General features: G+C 41.3%; 1 protein-coding gene across 10 annotated transcripts in view; it reads left to right on the top strand.

The window, feature by feature from the left end:
* The window catches only part of clasp2 (cytoplasmic linker associated protein 2), a 673,953-nt gene that overhangs the window by 539,737 nt on the left and 115,444 nt on the right, over nucleotides 1–18,772 (top strand). For all 10 annotated transcript variants that reach the window (XM_068032254.1, XM_068032248.1, XM_068032247.1 and 7 more), the window contains 2 exons: nucleotides 4,837–4,915; nucleotides 9,894–10,037. In XM_068032254.1, coding sequence (XP_067888355.1) covers nucleotides 4,837–4,915; nucleotides 9,894–10,037 — 223 coding nt within the window. The remainder of the gene's footprint in view (nucleotides 1–4,836; nucleotides 4,916–9,893; nucleotides 10,038–18,772) is intronic.

The following is an 18,772-nucleotide window of genomic DNA, read 5'->3' as shown; positions in this document are numbered from 1 at the left end:
TTGATTTTGTAGCTTGTATGGTCAAGAGAGAGGGCTGTAGTGTGGATGAGCAGACTGACCATGGCACCATGGTACAGGAAGCCATTCAAGTGGGGGAAGCAAAAAGGAAAATAGTGGTAGTAGGCGACAGTATAGTGAGGGGGATTGACACTGTTCTCTGCAGCAAAGAGCAAGTGTCCAGAAGGCTGTGTTGCCTGCCTGGTGCTAGGGTTCGGGACATCTGCTCAGGGCTGGAGAGGAACTTACGGTGGGAGGGGGAGGATCCAGTCATCATGGTACATGTAACTACCAATGACATAGGCAGGACAAAGAAAGAGGTTCTGCATAGTCAGTATGAGGATCTAGGTACCAAATTAAGAAGCAGAACCTCAAAAGTAGTAATCTCTGGATTATTACCTGAGCCACATGCAAATTAGAGGAGTGCAAATAGATTAGAGAAGTGAATGCGTGGCTCAAAGATTGGTCTGGTAGAAGTGGGTTCCGGTTTGTGTGGCATTGACACCAATACTGGGTAATGAGGGGGCTGTACCTTTGGGACGGCCGACACCTGAACTGTGCTCGGACCTGTGTTCTAGTGAGCCGCATAACTAGGAAAGTATAGCGAGGGTTTTAAACGAAACAGTGGGGGCAAGGGATCAAATTTGGGAAGATGTGGTAAATCAGAGTAGAGACAAGGCAAGAAATAAAGGTATTAATATGGGAAAACATAAGCAGATCATGACAGGAAGGGACAGTGAGTACAAATCTAAGAGTAAATCAGCAGACAAGGCGAGAGGTTACAAGAATAATAAAAGGACAAAACTAAAGGCTCTGTATCTGATGCACGTAGCATTCGAAGCAAAACAGATTAACTGAAAGTGCAAATAGAAAAAAATAAGTACGATCTGATAGCCATTACAGAGACATGGATGCAGGATGACAGAGATTGGGACCTGAATATTGAAGGGTGCATGACATTTAGGAAGGACAGGAAGCGAGGAAAAGGTGGAGGGGTGGCTCTGTTAATTAATGATGGTATTAGCACAATAGAGTGGGATGACCTAAGTTCAGGAAACCAGAATGTAGAAGTGGTTTCGGTCGAGATCAGAAAAGATAAAGACAAGAATTCACTTGTGGGAGTGGTGTACAGGTCCACTATTAGTAACTACACAGTAGGACGGGATATAAAGGAAGAAATAATGGATGCTTGTCAGAAAGGTATGGTGATAATCATGGGAGATTTTAATATACATATAGACTTGAAAAATCAGATGGGCAAAGGTAGCCGAGATGAGTTCATAGAATGTTTTTGCGATAGTTTCTTAGAACAGCATGTTCTGAAGTCAACCGGAGAGCAGGCTATACTAGACCTGGTATAGTGCAATGAGATAGGATTAAGTAATTATCTCATAGTGAAGGTGCCCATAGTCTAAGACTAGTATTTTCAACTTAAATAAGGGCAATTATGAGGGCATTAAAGCAGAGCTAGCAAAAGTGAAATGGCAGACATTTAAGGGGATATTTCAGAATACACAGAATAGATACATGCAACGAGAAAGAAAAATTCCAACGGGAGGACCCATCATCTGTGGTTAACTAAAAAAAAAAGTTAAAGATACTATCAGGCTTAAAGAAAAAGCATATAATTGCACAATGGTGGGTGGCAGGTCAGAAGATTGGACAGAATGTAAAAAGCCACAAAGAATGAATAAAAGCTTAATAAGGAGGGAAAAATTAGTGTATGAGAGAAAGCTGGCGAGAAATATAAAAACAGATAGTAAGAGTTTCTATAGATATTTTAAAAAGGCAAGAGTTAACAAAGTGAGTGTTGGTCCTTATGAAAGTGAGTCTGGGGAATTAATAAGGGAAAATAAGGATATGGCAGATGAATTGAACAGGTATTTTGCATCGGTCTTCACCATAGAGGATACAAGTAACATCCCAGAAATAACTAAATCAGGAAATGGAAAGGAGGGAGGAACTCAAGAAAATTGCAATCACCAGGGAAGTGGTACTGAGCAAATTGTTGGAGCTGCAGACTGACAAGTCTCTGGGTCCTGATGGACTTCATCCTGGGGTGCTAAAAGAAGTGGTTAGTGAGGTGGTTGATGTGTTGGTTTTAATTTTCCAAAATTCCCAAGATTCAGGGAAGGTTCCATTAGATTGGAAAATAGCCAATAGAACTCCTTTATTCAAAAAGGGGAGAGAGACGGAAAGCAGGAAACTACAGGCCAGTTAGCTTAACATTGGTCATAGACAAAATGTTAGAAGCTATTATTAAAGACGTTATGGCAGGGCACTTAGAAAAATTCAAGGTAACCAGGCAGAGTCGCATGGTTTTGTGAAAGGGAAATCATTTTAACCAATTTATTGGAATTCTTTGAAGAAGTAACATGTGCTGTGGATAAAGGAGGACCAGTGGATGTACTGTACTTAGATTTCCAGAAGGCATTTGATAAGGTGCCATATCAACATTATTGTGGAAAATAAAAGCTCATGGTGTTGAGGGCAACATTTTGGCATGGATAGAAGATTGGCGAGCTAACAGGAAACAGAGAGCAGGCATAAATGGGTCATTTTCTGGTTGGCAAGATGTAACGAGTGGTGTGCCACAGGGATCGGTGCTGGGGCCTCAACTTTTTACAATTTATATAAATGACTTGGATGAAGGGACCGAAGATATGGTTGCTAAATTTGCTGATGACACAAAGATATGTAGGAATATAAGTTGTGAAGAGGCCATAAGGAGGCTACAAAGGGATATAGATAGGTTAAGTGAGTGAGCAAAGATCTGGCAAATGGAGTATAATGTGGGAAAATGTGAAATTGTCCATTTTGACAGGAAGAATATAAAAGAAGCATATTATCAAAATAGAGATTGCAGAGTTCGGAGATGCAGAGGGATCTGGGTGTCCTAGTGCATGAATTGCAAAAGGTTAGTATGCAGGTACAGCAAGTAATGAGGAAAGCTAATAGAAGGTTATCGTTTATTGAGAGGGTAATTGAATACAAAAGTAGGGAGGGTATACTTCAGTTATACAGGGCATTGGTGAGACCACGTCTGGAGTATTGTGTGAAGTATTGGTCTCCTTATTTAAGGAAGGATATAAATGTGTTGGAAGCAGTTCAGAGAAGGTTTACTAGACTAATACCTGGGGTGAGCGAGTTGTCTTTTGAGGAAAGGTTGGACAGGCTAGGCTTTTGTCCGCTGGAGTTATCCACTGGACAGTGTACAGCAGACATCTCAAAGCCCTGGAGAGATATCACCAGCGGTGCCTCCGCAAGATCCTGCTAGTTCAGTGGCAGGACAGGCACTCCAATATCAGTGTCCTCTCTCAGTCCAACATCCCCAGTATCAAGATACTGGTCATGGCAAGTCAGTTAGGTTGGGTGGGCCACATCGTCCGCATGCCTGGCACAAGACTCCCAAAACAAGCTTTCTACTCCAAGCTCCGTCACGGCAAGAGGACAAAGGAAACGCTACAAGCATGTCCTTAAAGCCTTCCTGAAAAACGTGACATCTCCACTGATTCGTGGGTATCTCTTGCCCTAGACTGCCCAAAATGGAGAAGAAGCATCTGCAAAGGAGCCAGCCAGTTCGAACTACGTCGACATGCCCAGGCAGCGACCAAGTGCAAACAGCAGAAGGAGCATTCGGAAATTCGACCATCCCATTCACTTGCCTCACCAAACACCAGCTGCCCCACTTATGGCAGAGTGTGCAGATCCAAAATTGGACTGTTCAGTCACCTAAGGACCCACAACCCTGGAGTGGAAGAAAATCTTCCTCGGTCCCGAGGGACTGCCTAAGACGTATCTGCTGGAGTTCAGAAGAGTAAGAGGCGACTTGATTGAAACATATAAGATCCTGAGGGGTCTTGACAGGGTGGATGTGGAAAGGATGTTTCCTGTTGTGGGAGAATCTAGAACTAGATTTAAGACCGAGCCGAGGAGGCGTGTTTTTTCTGAGAGTCGTGAGTCTTTGGAACTCTCTTCCTCAAAAGTTGGTGGAAGCAGCGTCTTTGAATGTTTTTAAGACAGAGGTAGATAAATTCTTGATAAACAAGGGGGTTAAAGGTTATTGGGGGTAGGCGAGAATGTGGAGTTGAGGTTACAATCATATCAGCTATGATATTGAATGGCAGAGAAGGCTCAAGGGGCCGAGTGGCCTACTCCTGTTCCTAATTCGTATGTTCATTTGTCTCTGACAGCTGTAACAATGCTAAGTGAAATTGGTTTGGGCGCACTCAACTCAGTTTATACCAAACACAGGCTTCTAGTTCAAAACTAGCCTGAAATAGTCAAAAATTGATGGTCTCATTCGGAGCACGTGAGGGTGGCTAGTTTGGCAATTCAGAATGTCCCTTTGGTGCTGGGGTCAAACCACAATGGAAAGGAGGAAGCATATTAACTGTGCTTGTGGCAAAATTTCAGCTTTCCCCATCAGTGATATATCTGACCTTGTCTAGAAATTGATTAGTGAACAAGTTCCTTTTGCATGGATTTCGAATGGCAGCTCAGTACCACTGCTATGCCACTTAAAAGATGGAATGATTATCAGCTTAAGGTTGCTTGCCTGGCAGCACATTGGTACATTTCCACCTTGAAAAAATTGGGGAATTCCATATAAATGCCAAAATCCTGCCTTTTGGTAGAGAAATATAATGCAATTGAACTTTTGTAGCCAAATGCATACACTGCAGCAGCAATAAACTGTGCCACTTAATATATCTTCAGTGACCTCCCCAGAAAACACTAGATAACTTTAAGAAATGTGTTGAAATGTGGATGAGCACTGAGACAGTATAAAGTTGGTTAAATGTCAATGAGCTAACAACATTTTAAATTAATTTGCAGAGAGTCTTTCCCAAATGACCTACAGTTCAGTATTTTGATGAGATTCACCGTTGATCAGACACAGACTCCAAACTTGAAGGTTAGTTGTGTATGCATAGAGAACCAATGCATTTAGCGACCATAATCTTAAGATACGTTTTGACTGCTTTGTGGATTATGGTCTTTACGTTTTCCCATTCTTTCTGCCTTTCCTTTAATGAACTTTCTCATCCCACCCTCCACTAAAGGAAATCTCGCTCTTGGTTTTCAGTTTGTTTTCTTTCACTGTCAATTTCTGATCATTTGCAGATCTTGCCAAACGCGAAATTGAAAAATCGAAGACTTCCTATTTTGATCCTTTTCTCTTCCAGAAATATGAACCTGCTACTATATCCATTTATCCGTCATGCCGCTATGAATTAGCTTCCACTAGTTCTGATATTCTGACACAAAATAATAAGTTACATATCTGGGGCCTGTGATTTTTGACAAACTACTCCTAATTAAGAATTACTTCATCCTTGGCAGGAGAATGGGAACCAGTATGGAGCATTTGGAAGGATAAACAAGATGCAGAATGGATTGGGAGGGACAGATTGGATGAGGGTAAGAAATAGTGAGATAGGAGGTGGGTTCAGGGCAAGAGGAAGTACAGTAAGATCTAATTCACATTTATAATGCATGTATATAAATGCACAGAGCAGAGTAAATAAGGTTGGTGAGCTACAGGTGCAAATAGCCACTTGGGAATATGATGTTGTGATAAGGGGAACTTGGCTCAAAAAGGGGCATGACTGCATACTAAATATTCCTGGATCCAAGATGTTCAGGAAAGATAGGGAAGGAAAGAAAGGAGGTGGGGTGGCTGTATTGATTGAGGGGGATATTACATTGTTGGAGAGAGAGGATGTCCTGGAGCAGTCAAGGACAGAATCTATTTGATTAGTGTGAAGAAACAATACACTATTACCATTACACTGTTGGGTGTATTCTATAGGCCACCAACTAGTGGGAAAGATACAAAGAAGCAAATTTACTGGGAAATTACATAGGTGCATGAAATATAGAGTAGTGATAATGGGGGACTTGAATTATCGTAATATAAGCTCGGACAGCAATAGTGTAAAAAGCAGAGAGGGAGAAGAGTTTCTGAAGTGTATTCAGTAAACTTTTCTTAATGAGTATGTTTCCGACTCGACAAAGAAAGAGATATTGCCATTCTGGGAAATGAGGTGGGTCAAGTGGGTGAAGTGTCAGCAGGGGAACGCTTAGGGAACAGTGATCAGAGTATCATAAGGTTTAGATCAGCTGTGGAAAAAGACCAGGAGCAGTCTAGAGTAAAAATGCTTAATTGGAGGAGGGCAGATTTCAGTGGGTTGAGAACAGACATGTCCCAAGTAAATTGAAATGAAAAATTGACAGGTCAGGTACTGTCGGGGTACATTGCCATGAGGGAGGAAGGTAGGCAACCAAAGCTATTGCACCCTGGATGATGATGTAAGATGAAGCAGAAAAGGGGGGAATATGAACCTATCAGGTTGATATTACAAGTGAGAACCAGGCTGACTTGCAAGTTCAGATGGGCACTGAAAAAGAAAATAAAAAAAGCAAAGAGAGAGTCTGAGAAGAGACTGGCAACTAACATAAAAAGAAATCCAAAAGTCTACCATAGACATATAAACAGTGAAAGCGTAGTATGAGGAAGGGTGGGCCGATTTGGGACCAAGAGGGGGATCTATGCATGGAGACAGAGGGCATAACTGAGTACTTTGTATGTCTTTACCAAAGAAGATGCTGCCAAAGTCACAGTGAAGGAGGAGGTGGTTGAGGCACTGGATGGGCTAAAAATTGATAAAGAGCAGGTATGAAAAAGGCTGGTTATGCTTCAAGGTGTTAAGTCACCAGGACCAGATGGGATGCATCTGAAGATGCTGAGCGAAGGTAAGGGTAGAAATTACTGAGGTACTGGCCATAATCTTCCAGGCCTCCTTAGATACTGGGGTGGTGCCAGAGGACTGGAGAACTGCAAATGTTACATCTTTGTTCAAAAAAGGGTGTAAGAATAAACCCAGCAATCACAGATCTGCCAGTTTAACCTCGGTGGTGGGAAAGCTTTTAGAAACAATAATCCGGTACAAAATTAACAGTCACTTGGACAAGGATGGATTAATTAAGGGCAAATCATGCTTAATAAATGGTTGAGTTTTCTAATGAGGTAACAGAGTGGGTTAATGAGGGTAATACAGTTAATGTGTATAAGGATTTCCAAAAGGCATTTGATAAAGTGCCACATAATAGGCTTGCCAGCAAAATTGAAGCTTATGGAATAAAAGACAGTGGCAGCATGGATACGACATTGGCTGAGCAACAGGAAACAGAGATTAGTGGTAAACGGTTGTTTTTCAGACTGGAGGAAGGTATGCTGAGGTGTTAGTACTCTGACCACCGTTTTTCTTGATGTATATTAATTACTTAGACTTGGGTGTTCAAGGCACAATTTCAAAATTTGCAGATGATACAAAACTTGGAAGTACAGTGAGCTGTGAGGAGGCTAGTGATAGACTTGGACAAGCATCTGGCAGATGAAATGTGAAGTGATATATTTTGATAAGAACGAGGAGAGACAGTATAATCTAAAGGGTACAATTTTAAAGGGGATGCAGGAACAGATAAATCTTGGGGTATATGTGCACATATCATTGAAGGTTGCAGGGCAGGTTGAGAAAGTGGTTAAAAAGGCACACAGGATCCTGGGCTTTATAAATTGAAGGGAGTACAATAGCAAGGAAGTTATGATGAACCTTAATAAAACATTGGTTCAGCCTCAACTGGAGTATTGGGCAGAAATTTGGGTTTTAGGTCGGGACCCGGATGTCAGGGTTAAATGGGGGTCACAGGCCTGCACAGTGTGGGAAATGGTCACCTAGCAGTGATTTTCCCTGAATTGGCGAGTTCCTGGCTGGAGTGCGGGTTTGCCGTCCAATTAAGAACAGTGGGCGGGCTGTCGAAGCTGGAGGGCCAATAGGAGGCACTATTGTTTGTTCTCCGAGAAGAGAAGCTTAAGAGGAGATTTGATAGAGGTGCTCAAAATCATGAGGGATCTAGGCATAGTAGGTAGTAAGAAATTTCCTTTTGGCGGAGGGTTCGGAAGCAGAGAACACAGATTATGATTGATAAAAGAACCAAAGGTGACATGAGAGTTTTTTTTTTACACACAGCAAGTAGATAGGATCTGGAATGCACTGCCTGAGAGTGTGGTGGAGACATATTCAATTGTGGCTTTCCAAAGGGAATTGGATAAGCATCTGAAGATTGAAAAAAATGTGTAGAGTTCTGGGGAAAGGGCTGGGTAGAGGGACTCGCTAAATTGTTCTTGCAGAGAGCCAACGGGGACTTGACAGGCCTAATGGCCTTCTGAGCTGTAACTACCCTGACCACCCTGTGCTGTGACCATTCTATGATTCTCTCCAAATTGTCTGAATAATCCATTATTTTCATTACTGACTTCCACTTTGGTATTTACATCACATCATTCAATTATTGGATATTTAAAATTTTTAGTGCAAAAATGGTTTTATTCAATAAAAATAAGTTTTCCTTTACCTGTTTTAACTAATCTCAGCTCTGTCACATGGGAATCAATTGTTTTTAAGTCGTGTAATTTAAAGTGCAGAAGTTAATCTTGGCTTGGTAACTATGTTAAAAACTACAGACATTTAATTTTGGTTTCTCAACAATTAAAAACCAACTCAAGTTAGAAACAGATGAAAGTCACTTAAAGTTCAGTACCTTTTTAATGCTGCATCCCTCAAGTTGAAGTGTCAAGTCACTCAGAATTTTTCTTTCTTTCTTACTCTCCCTCCCTCCCAGAGATATAGTGAATTCTTGCAGTGTATTCTTTTGCCATACTGAACCTTTTGCAGAGGAATGGTATTGTAGCACATTCGACACTTAGAACTGTTGAATAGGCTGGATTACAACCGCGATTGCAGATTTCCATTTCTACAACTGACAGAATCTGTTGACTAGTAACAGATTTTTATTACATATGGGTATCAAGCAATATGGATCAATGGCGGGTAAATGGATTTGAGGTATGGATTAGCCATGATCTTGTTGAATGGCGGAACTGACTCAAGGGATTGAATGGTCTATTTTTGTTCGTGTGCTCAAAACTGAAAAAGTTAAGCTTGAACCTTATATAACTACATAAGAACAAGAGCAGGACTAGACTATATGGACCATCCAGCCTGCTCTGCCATTCAATACGATCATGGCTGATCTTTGGCTTCAACTCCATTTTCCTGCCTGTTCCCCATCTTCCTTGATTCACTGAGACCAAAAATCTGTCTATCTAAGCCTTAACTATATTCAACGATGGAGCATCCACAACCCTCTGGGGTAGAGAATTCCGAAGATTCACAACCCTTTGAGTGAAGAAATTTCTCCTCATCTCAGCCCTTATCCTGAAAGTGTGCTCCCATGTTCTAGATTCCCCAGCCAGAGGAAACAACATCTGCGTCTACCCTGTCAAGCCCCTTCAGAATTGTATGTTTCATTGAGATCACCTCTCATTTTTCTAAATGCTAGAGAATACAGGCCAAATTTACTCAGCCTCTCATCATTGGACAACCTTCTCATCCCAGGGACCAATCTAATGAAACTCTGCTGTACCACTTCCAATGCAAGTATATCCTTCCTTAAATATGGAGACCAAAACTGCGCACAATACTCCAGGTGTGGTCTCAGGAGAGCCCTGTACAATTGTAGCAACTGCTACTCAACAAGACTTATTTTTCTGCATGGATAAAGACATGAATAAGTGAAGGCAAATTCAAAACTGACTCATGAGAGCAGAGGTTTTATAAAAGTGGACAAAGCAGGAAGGGAGAACTTATAAGTGTCAAAACATCTTGGTTTTACTCTTATAGGAACCTTTGAGTTCCCCTTCATAGTTTCTGAATTGATATTGATCACTATTAGTGCAGCTACTTGTTCTTAATTTTAATTTTATGTAAATTATGGCTTCATGTCGAAGAGAAAAGTCATGTCACCTGTTTTTTTTGTCTGAATTACAGGTGAAAGTTGCCATTTTGAAATACATTGAAACCTTGACTCTACAGATGGATCCTGCAGATTTTGTAAATTCCAGTGAAACACGTCTGGCAGTATCGCGGATCATCACATGGACCACAGAGCCAAAAAGTTCCGATGTTAGAAAGGTACCTGTTCAGGCAATTTTTTTCATATTTCTTTTTGTCTTTCCACTATTTTCTTGGTCACAGTAGACTGAATAATCAAAAAAAACGAGACTCCATTATTTATCATCCTGTCATCATTGACAAAGCAAGTAAAAATGGTGCAGGAGCAATCAGTTAGTTTCTTCATTTAAAGGAATGTTCAAATGATGAAACAATGACAGAATAATTGAAACTTCTAACTTTTTAAAACACTTACCGTAATCAAACCATGACAAAATATTACCAAAGTTTTACCTTGTTAACTGCTCAGCTCAGAATGTGGTACGAGGGTAACAACAGGTTATGCTATAAGACATAAAGCATGCTAAATGTATATTAACCTAAGAACATAAGAAGTAGGAGAAGGCCATATGGCCCCTCAAGCCTGCTCCACCATTCAATAAGATTATGGCTGATCTTAGACCTCAATTCCACTTTCCCACTGATCCTCGTATCCTTTGATTCTCTGAGTCCAAAAATCTATCAATCTCAGCTTTGAATATACCCAATGACTGAGCATCCACAGGGTAAAATATTTCAAAGATTCACAACCCTGTGAATGAAGAAATTTCTCCTCATCTCAGTCCTAAATGGCTCTCCCCTTATCCTAAGACTATGCCCTCCAGTTCTAGACTGCAGCCTTGAGAAACAGTCTCTCAGCATCAACCTTGTCAAGCCCTCTAAGAACCTTATGTTTCAATGAGATCACCTCTAATTCCAAGAAGCATAGGCTCATTCTATTCAGTGTCTCCACATAGGAAAATCATCTAATTCCAGGATTCAATCTAGTGAACCTTCGTTGCAGCACCTCTAAGGCAATTATTCCTTCCTTAGGTACAGAGACCAGAACTGTACGCAATCCTCCAGATGTGGTCTTAGCAAGGACCTGTACAATTACAGCAAAACTTCCTTATTCTTGTAATCGAACTCCAATGCAATAAAGGCTAACATACCATTTCCCTTCCTAATTGTTTGCTGTACCTGCATGATAACTTCCTGTGTCTCCTATACAAGGACACTCAAATCTTTCTGAACATCAACATTTAATAGTTTTTCACCATTTAAAAAAAATTATGGTTTTTCTGTTCTAAATTCAATAACTTCACATTTCCCCCCATTATACTCCATCTGCCACCTTCTTGCCCACTCATTTAACCTGTCTATGTCCCTTTGGAGACTCTTTGTGTCCTCCTCACAGCTTATTTTCCCACCTAGCTTTGTATCATCAGCAATCTTGGATACATTACACTCGGTCCCTTCATCTAGGTCATTGATGCAAACTGGAAATAACTGGACATCCTTGCGACATCCCACTAGTAACAGCCTGCCAACCTGAATTTGACCCATTTATTCTTGCACTCTGTTTTCTGACCTTTAACCAATCATCTGTCCATGTTAATGAATTGCCCCCAACCCCATGAACCCTCATCTTGTGTAACAACCTTTTGTGTAGCACCTTATCAAATGCCTTTTTGAAAATCCAAATACACTACATCACTGGTTCCCCTTTATCAACCATGCTAGTTGACAAACCTATTCAACTTTTTTTTAATCGCGATTTCTCATTCATAAGACTATGCTGATTGTGCATAATCATATTATGATTTTCTAAGTACCCTGTTACCCCCTTCCTTAATAAAGGATTCCAGCATGTTCTTGATGACTAATGTCAGGTTAATTGGCCTGTAGTTCTGTGTTTTCTCTCTTCCCTCCTTTCCTCAACAGTGAAATTGCATTTGCTACCTTCCAATCCACTGAGACCATTCCAGAATCCAAGGAATTTTGGAAGATCACAACCAATGCATCCTCGATTTCTGCAGCCAACTCTTTTAGAACCCTAGGATGTTAGACCATCGAGTCCAGGGTATTTGCCAGCTTTTAGCCCCATTAATTTCTCCAGTATTTTCTCTTTGCTGATATTCATTACTTTGACGTTCTCACTCTCGTTAGACCCTTGGTTCCCCACTATTTCTGGTAAGTTTTTGTGTCTTCAACTGTGAAGACAGATGGAAAGTATTTGTTTAGTGTCTCTGCCATTTCCTTATTACCCAGTAATTTTTTGTGTCTCAGACTCTGAAGGCCCCACATTTGCTTGTGCTAGTCTCTTCCTGTTTACATACTTATAGAAGCTCTTGCTAGTTTACTCCCTCATCCTGCAGTTTTTCTCCGAACTCCCCTCCTGCCCTCTCTGAGCTCATCTTGTCCATGAGACCCACCTCCTGCTCTCTTGACCCTATTCCCACTAAACTGCTGATCACCAACCTTTCCTTCCTGGTTCCCATGTTAACTGATATTCTTAATTGTTCTCTTTTCAAGTGCTGTCGTCCTCCTCCTTCAAATCTGCCATCAACACCCCTTTCCTCAAAAAAAAACAACTCTTGACTCCTCTTTTCTTGTAAACTACCACCCCATTTCCAACCTCCAAAGACCCTGAATGTGGTGGTGTTATATAAATACAAGTTGTTGTTGTTCTAGAAAGTGCTTTTGGTGATCCTTTGCAGTTTCTAAAACTCTTCCAATCCTCAGGTTTACTACTCTTCTTGATAACATTACAAGCCTTTTTTTAAAAATCTAATACTATCCTGAACCTTTTTAGTTAGCTACAAATGGATCACTTTTCTCTTGGAGTTTTTATTTTATTTCTCAATGGAATGTATATTCATTGAGATTTATAGCATATGTCTTTAAATGTTCATCACTTATCTACCATGATACCTTTTGATTTAATTTTTCAGTCTATCTTAGCCAGCTCATTCTTCATATCTATGTACTTGATTTATTTAACCTCATTTTAGTTTTGAACTGAAATACATCACTCTCAAACTCAATGTGAAATTCAACATATTATGAACACTTGCCCTTTCTGTGAAATTACCCATTAATCCTATCTCATTACACAAAACAAGATCTAAATTAGCCTCTTCCCTGGTTTGCTCCATGGTGTATAGTTCTGGGAAATGGGTTTGAATGCTTTCCACGAACTCATCCTCCAAACTACTTTTGCCAATTTGATTTGTCCAGTCTAAATGAAAAGTAATGTCCTCAGCAATTATTGCATTCCCTTTGTGACAAACACCTCTTCTTTCTTGGTTTATACTTTTTTGAACAGTATAGCGACTGTTAGGGGGCCTATAAACTACTCCAGTGGTTTCTGTCCCTTGTTATTTCTTATCTGAAGCCATACTGATACTACTTGCTGTTCTTCCGAACCAAGCTCCTTTCTCACTATTGTCCTTATGTTATCCTTCATTATCGGGGCTTCCCTCCCATCTTTTCCATTGTGTCTGTCTTTCTAAAACATCATGTACCCTGGAATACCTAGTTCCCATTCTTGGTCACCATGCAACCACATCTCTGTAATGGCTGTTAGATCAAACCCATTTGTGCCATTACTTCATTTGTCTTGTTACTAATGCTTCATGCATGCAGATAAAGCACCTTTTAGTTAAACTTTATACCATTTTTCTCTGATTTTTGCCTTCTTCACTGATGCACTATTCCCAGTAAACTCTCTCTCCCTTCCTGTCGCAGTCTGCTTATATTTACCCAAATCACTACACTTCTCTATGGCCAAGACTTTCTCTCCAGATGTATAAATTTCCCATCACCTGAACCCTCCCATTTCCCCTGCCCACCCACTCACTTATTAGTTTAAAAAACTATCTACAGTCCGAACTATTTGATTCAACTGGACACTGGTCCCAGCAGGGTTTAAATGGAGGTGATCCCAATGTCAGTGCCCCCTGTCTCCCACACCACTCTTTGAGCTGCACATTCTGATCTGTTTGACTCTATGCAAATTTGCATGTGCCTCACATATAATCCAGAGTTTATTACCTTTGAGATCCTGCTTTTTAATTTGTACCCTAACTCCCTCAAGCTCCCGTAGCAGAGCTTCATTCCTAGTTCTACCAATGTCATTGGTTCCTAAGTGGACCATGGCAGCTGGATCCTCCCCCTCATGCTCCAACTTCTTACGCATGTGTTTTAGTCTTGCTCATATCCTTCTGATTGTTTGAGTTACTCATGTCCGTGATCTTGGATAATGTTTCTCTTGACTAGGGTATCATTGAAAGACAATTTATTTGTATTGCATGTGCTCATCTTTTAAAAATAATCTCATTAGCAGAATCCAACTTTCAACCCATTGCGCTCAGTGTTTCAAGTTACTTTGGGGTTAATTTAGCTGAAATTAATTGATCCTTGAGGCATTGATTGACTTTATTTATACATGCCAGTCTCCTTTGGCTTTTGTCAGCTGTACAGTGAGGTTCTGAGGTTGCAATTGAACCTTTATTGGTCTGCTGTTAATTCAGTTTGGATGTCCTGTTACCAGAGCAAACAATTCTGTCAGATATTGAGCTGTGTATGTATTTTCAGTACATTTCTCTCCAAAGTATGTTGAAACATTTTTTGATGCCCTGCTTTTAGTAAGATGAGTGATCTCCGCTAAGGGAGGGATACAATTGGCTTCACCATACCATTCCAAATTAAATTAGCACTATTAGGAGAAGAACAGGGAGGTAATTAGAAGGGAACAATCTAAAAATATACACGGTTAAAAACGTGCAGCCTGATAGAGAACAAAGAAGCAAAAGATTAACCAAACATAAAACAATGGTTCAGTGACATATCATTAATGCAAGAGAGAATTTCTTTTAAGAATATACCTTTGGGCCTGACTAAGATTGTGGCTTAGTGACTAAGTTCTGGAGTTGTTCAGGTGTTGGCTGTGGCTCAATTGGTAGCACTCCAGCCTCTGAATTAGAAGGTTGTGGATTCAAGCCCCACTCCAGGACCTGAACACAAAAATCAAGGTTAACACTCCACTGCATTACTAAGCGAGTACTGACCTGTCAGAGGTGCCGTCTTTCGGATGAGATGTTAAACCAAGCCTCCGTCTGCCCTCTCAGATGAATGTAAAAGATCCCATGACATTATTTCTAAGAAGAACAGGGGAGTTACCCCTGATGCCTTGGCCAATATTTATCCCTCAATCAACATCACAAAAGCAGATTATCTGGTAATTATAATTTTGATGTTTTTGGGAGCTGCTTGTGTGCAAATTGACTGCTGCATTTCCCATATTGTAACACTTCAAAAATACTTTCATTGGATGTAAAGTGCTTTGGGACATCTGGTGGTCTTGAACGTTGCAATATAAATGTGAATTTTTTTTAGTGTTACATTGATATCCCATAGGGGTCTTTCCACAGCTGACTGACGTATTCCACCTTACACAAGAGTAAGTTCATAAGCATCGTGAGGATTTTGATAATCATACATGTATATTGACAACACCCAGTTCTACCTCTCGATAGCCCCTCTACTGCCTCTGTATTGTCAGATTGCTTATCCAACATTCAGCCTTGGATGAGCTGTAGTTTCCTTCAGCTATATATTGGTGAGAGCAAAGGCCGTCGTCTTCATATCCGGCCACAAACTCTTGTACATTTGCCACCAATTCCATTACCCTCTCCATTCACTGTCTCAGTCTGAGCCAGAACTGAACGGTTTGCAGCCTGTCCATCATAAAGATCAGTTACTTCCAGCTCTATGACATTGACTAAGGCAGAGGTTGTGATAAACAATCTCCTGCTGAAACCCTCATTCATGCCTTGTCATTTCCAGACTCAACTGTACCAATATTGTCTTAGTTGGCTTTCCATCTTCCACTGTGTGTAAGTTTCAGCCCATCCAAAACTCTTTTGTGTATAGCCTGTCTCACACTCCCACTCGCATATCTCTGTTCTCTGAGTTACATTGAATCCCAGGTCCCATTGGCAGTAGGCCCACGGTCTGAATTCCCTCCCTACAACCTTCTGCCACTCCATCTCCCTCTCCTTAAGATGCACCATAAGATCCACCTGTTTGACCAAGTTGTTGATAGTCGCAACTTCCTGACATGGATGAGTTAGACGAAGAAGGCCATAGACCACCTAGCGAACAGAAGGGCACCTGGCAAGGACAGTATCCCAGCTGAACTGCTCAGGAAAGAAAGTCCCATCTATTGCCACACCTTTATGACCGTCTCCTCCTCCGCTGGAAAGTAAGCTCTGTTCCACAGGAGATGCGTGATGCCAAAATCATCACACTATACAAAAACAAAGGCAACAGAGGAGACTGCAACAACTACAGGGGTACCTCACTCCTTAGAGTCATGGGGAAGGCCTTTTCTTGGATCATACTTAAAAGACTCCATTTACTTGCAGACCGAGTGTACGCAGAAGCGCGGTGCAGTTTCTGTGCCAGCAGATCTGTGGATATGATCTTTTCCATGCGCCAGCTACAAGAGAAGTGTAGGGAACAGAGTATGCACTTTACCTTACTTTCATAGATCTCACTAAGACATTCAGCACTGCCATCAGAGCAGAGCCCTATAGGATTTTGGGAAAAATCTGCTGTCCACTGAAGCTCCTCAGTCTCATCCACTCCTTTCGTGACAACGTGCACTGTACTGTACAGTTTGACAGCTCCACTTCCGACAGTTTCGGAGTGAAGAATGGAGTGAAACAGGGTTGTATCCTAGCCCCTACTCTGTCGTCATCTCCATGCTCCTGACCTTCGCCTTCCCTGCAGATATGGAAGGAGTCTTCTACACCTTCCAAACCCGTGACCTCTACCACCTAGAAGGCAAGGGCAGCAGATGCATGGGGACACCACCACCTGCAAGTTCCCCTCCACCCACACACCATCCTGGAACTCCCTTGCAAACAGCACTTTTGGTGTACCTACCCCCCCAAAGACTGCAGCGGTTCAAGAAGGCAGCTCACCACCACCTTCTCCAAGGCAATTAGGGATGGGCAATAAATGCTGACCTAGCCAGTGATGCCCACATCCCACAAACGAATGAAAAGTCAGGCGGTAATCTCTACAATCTATCGAGGCTGAAAGCGAAGACAAAAACACATCACGTCCTGATCAGAGAACTCTTCTAGGCTGATGATGCTGCGCTAGTCGATCACACAGAAACTTCACTACAAAAACTCATAGACTGTCTCCCCCATTCCTGTAACTTGTTCTCCTTGACTATAAGTGTCAGGGTCATGGGACAAGGTGTTGCATCTCTGCCCCTTATCACACTAAATAACACCCCACTGGAACTGGTCAGCAAATTCTGCTTCCTTGGGTCCACGGTGACAGACCATCTGTCCTTCGATGCAGAGATTGCTATGCGCTTAGGGAAAGCAGCTACCACCTTTGGCCAACTTACAAAATGCGCATGGGATAACACCAAGATGACCCTTAGGACCTAGCTGATGCTTTATAAGGCCTTTATTCTCAGCAGCTTGCTGTATGGCTGTGAAACATGGGTGACTTACAGCTACCAGGAAACGAAGCTCAATAATTTCCATCTTCGCTGTCTGCAGCAGGTATATCTTGGAAGGGCAAAAGCACAAATGTGGCAGTCCTCTCAAAGGCAGAGCTCGCAAGTGTGTTGGCACTAATCAAACAAAGGCGGCTTCGGTGGGTCGGACACGTCCACAGGATGCAAGTCAGTCGCATACCCAAGGACCTTCTGTATGGTGAGGTTGCTGAGGCTAGGCAACCAGTGAGATGCCCAAAGCTCCGCTTCAAGGATGCTTGTAAGCGTGACATGAAGGCCCTAAATGTCGACTATCGCACCTAAAAGTTGCTCGCTGGTGAAAGAGAGAAATGGCAACACATACTGTGGACTGGCGTGCACTACCACGATGACCAGTTGCTACAGCAGCTTGGCAACAGGTGCCAATGTCAAAAACAACAACTCTCAGCTTCTATGCAGCACTTATGGCAGAACCTGCTTCTCAAGGATTAGCTTTCACAGCCATCAGCAAAGTGCACCAAGAGAAAACATCCCACACAAATGGATTGTTTGCTGCGCGTCTATCATCTTTCATAGATGGAAGGATGTCAACCAATGATGATCGCCCTTGCTTCAGCTCAATGTTTTTTTTTCTTTTCACTTCTGCGAAACACCTTTTGAATGTTTTTTCCATGGTAAGCGCACTACGTAACTGCAAGTTGTTAGATAATCAAGAGAAAACCAGAGTGTTGCTTTATATATTGCTTATATGCAGCATTAAGATGATGGTTACATTTTGTAATACTCTAAACTGGAGCTCAAACCAACTACAACGTTGTTGACGGTTGTTAAGTTTGTGTAGTACAACTTGTGGCTGAGTCTTTGAGTAAATTAGTCAACACAATTTACAAATTAGCATAAATATGAAAATACAGTTACCTTTCTTGAACAAAGCAGTGGTATTGTTGTTTCTCCTGCCTTCAGAATATGACTAAAAATCCAGCTTTGAGAAGCTGCTTTGCTGTCTATTAAGTATCTAGTAATTACAAATAATTATATGTTTTATGAGCCAGCACCATGATGGTTAAGATAATATAATTATTGCTTGCATACCCTGGTGTGATGGATAACACAGATCTAGGCTTGTCTGTTGTCAGTTGAAATAACGAGCAGAAACTGGTAATTTCGATCATCAGACACCTCCTGCAATAAAAATCTCATTTAGGTCAGGATTAAAAATAACTTGATGATTACTAGGATTGGCAGTAAAAAAAAAATGACATTTTTGTATTTACAGGACTTGGGCATCTAACCAAGAATTGACCATTTATCTTTTGAATGTTCACACTTATTTTTGATGAAAACATTCTGTAATTATTAGCAGTATCTTAAAGAAGTCAAGCAGAAAATTTGAGGCTATCATAATATTTTC

The sequence above is a fragment of the Heterodontus francisci genome, chromosome 5 (genome assembly GCF_036365525.1).
Source record: "Heterodontus francisci isolate sHetFra1 chromosome 5, sHetFra1.hap1, whole genome shotgun sequence".
Classification (NCBI taxonomy): Eukaryota; Metazoa; Chordata; class Chondrichthyes; order Heterodontiformes; family Heterodontidae; genus Heterodontus; species Heterodontus francisci.
Note: the sequence above shows the minus strand (reverse complement) of the source record. Positions and strands in the feature narration are given on the sequence as shown.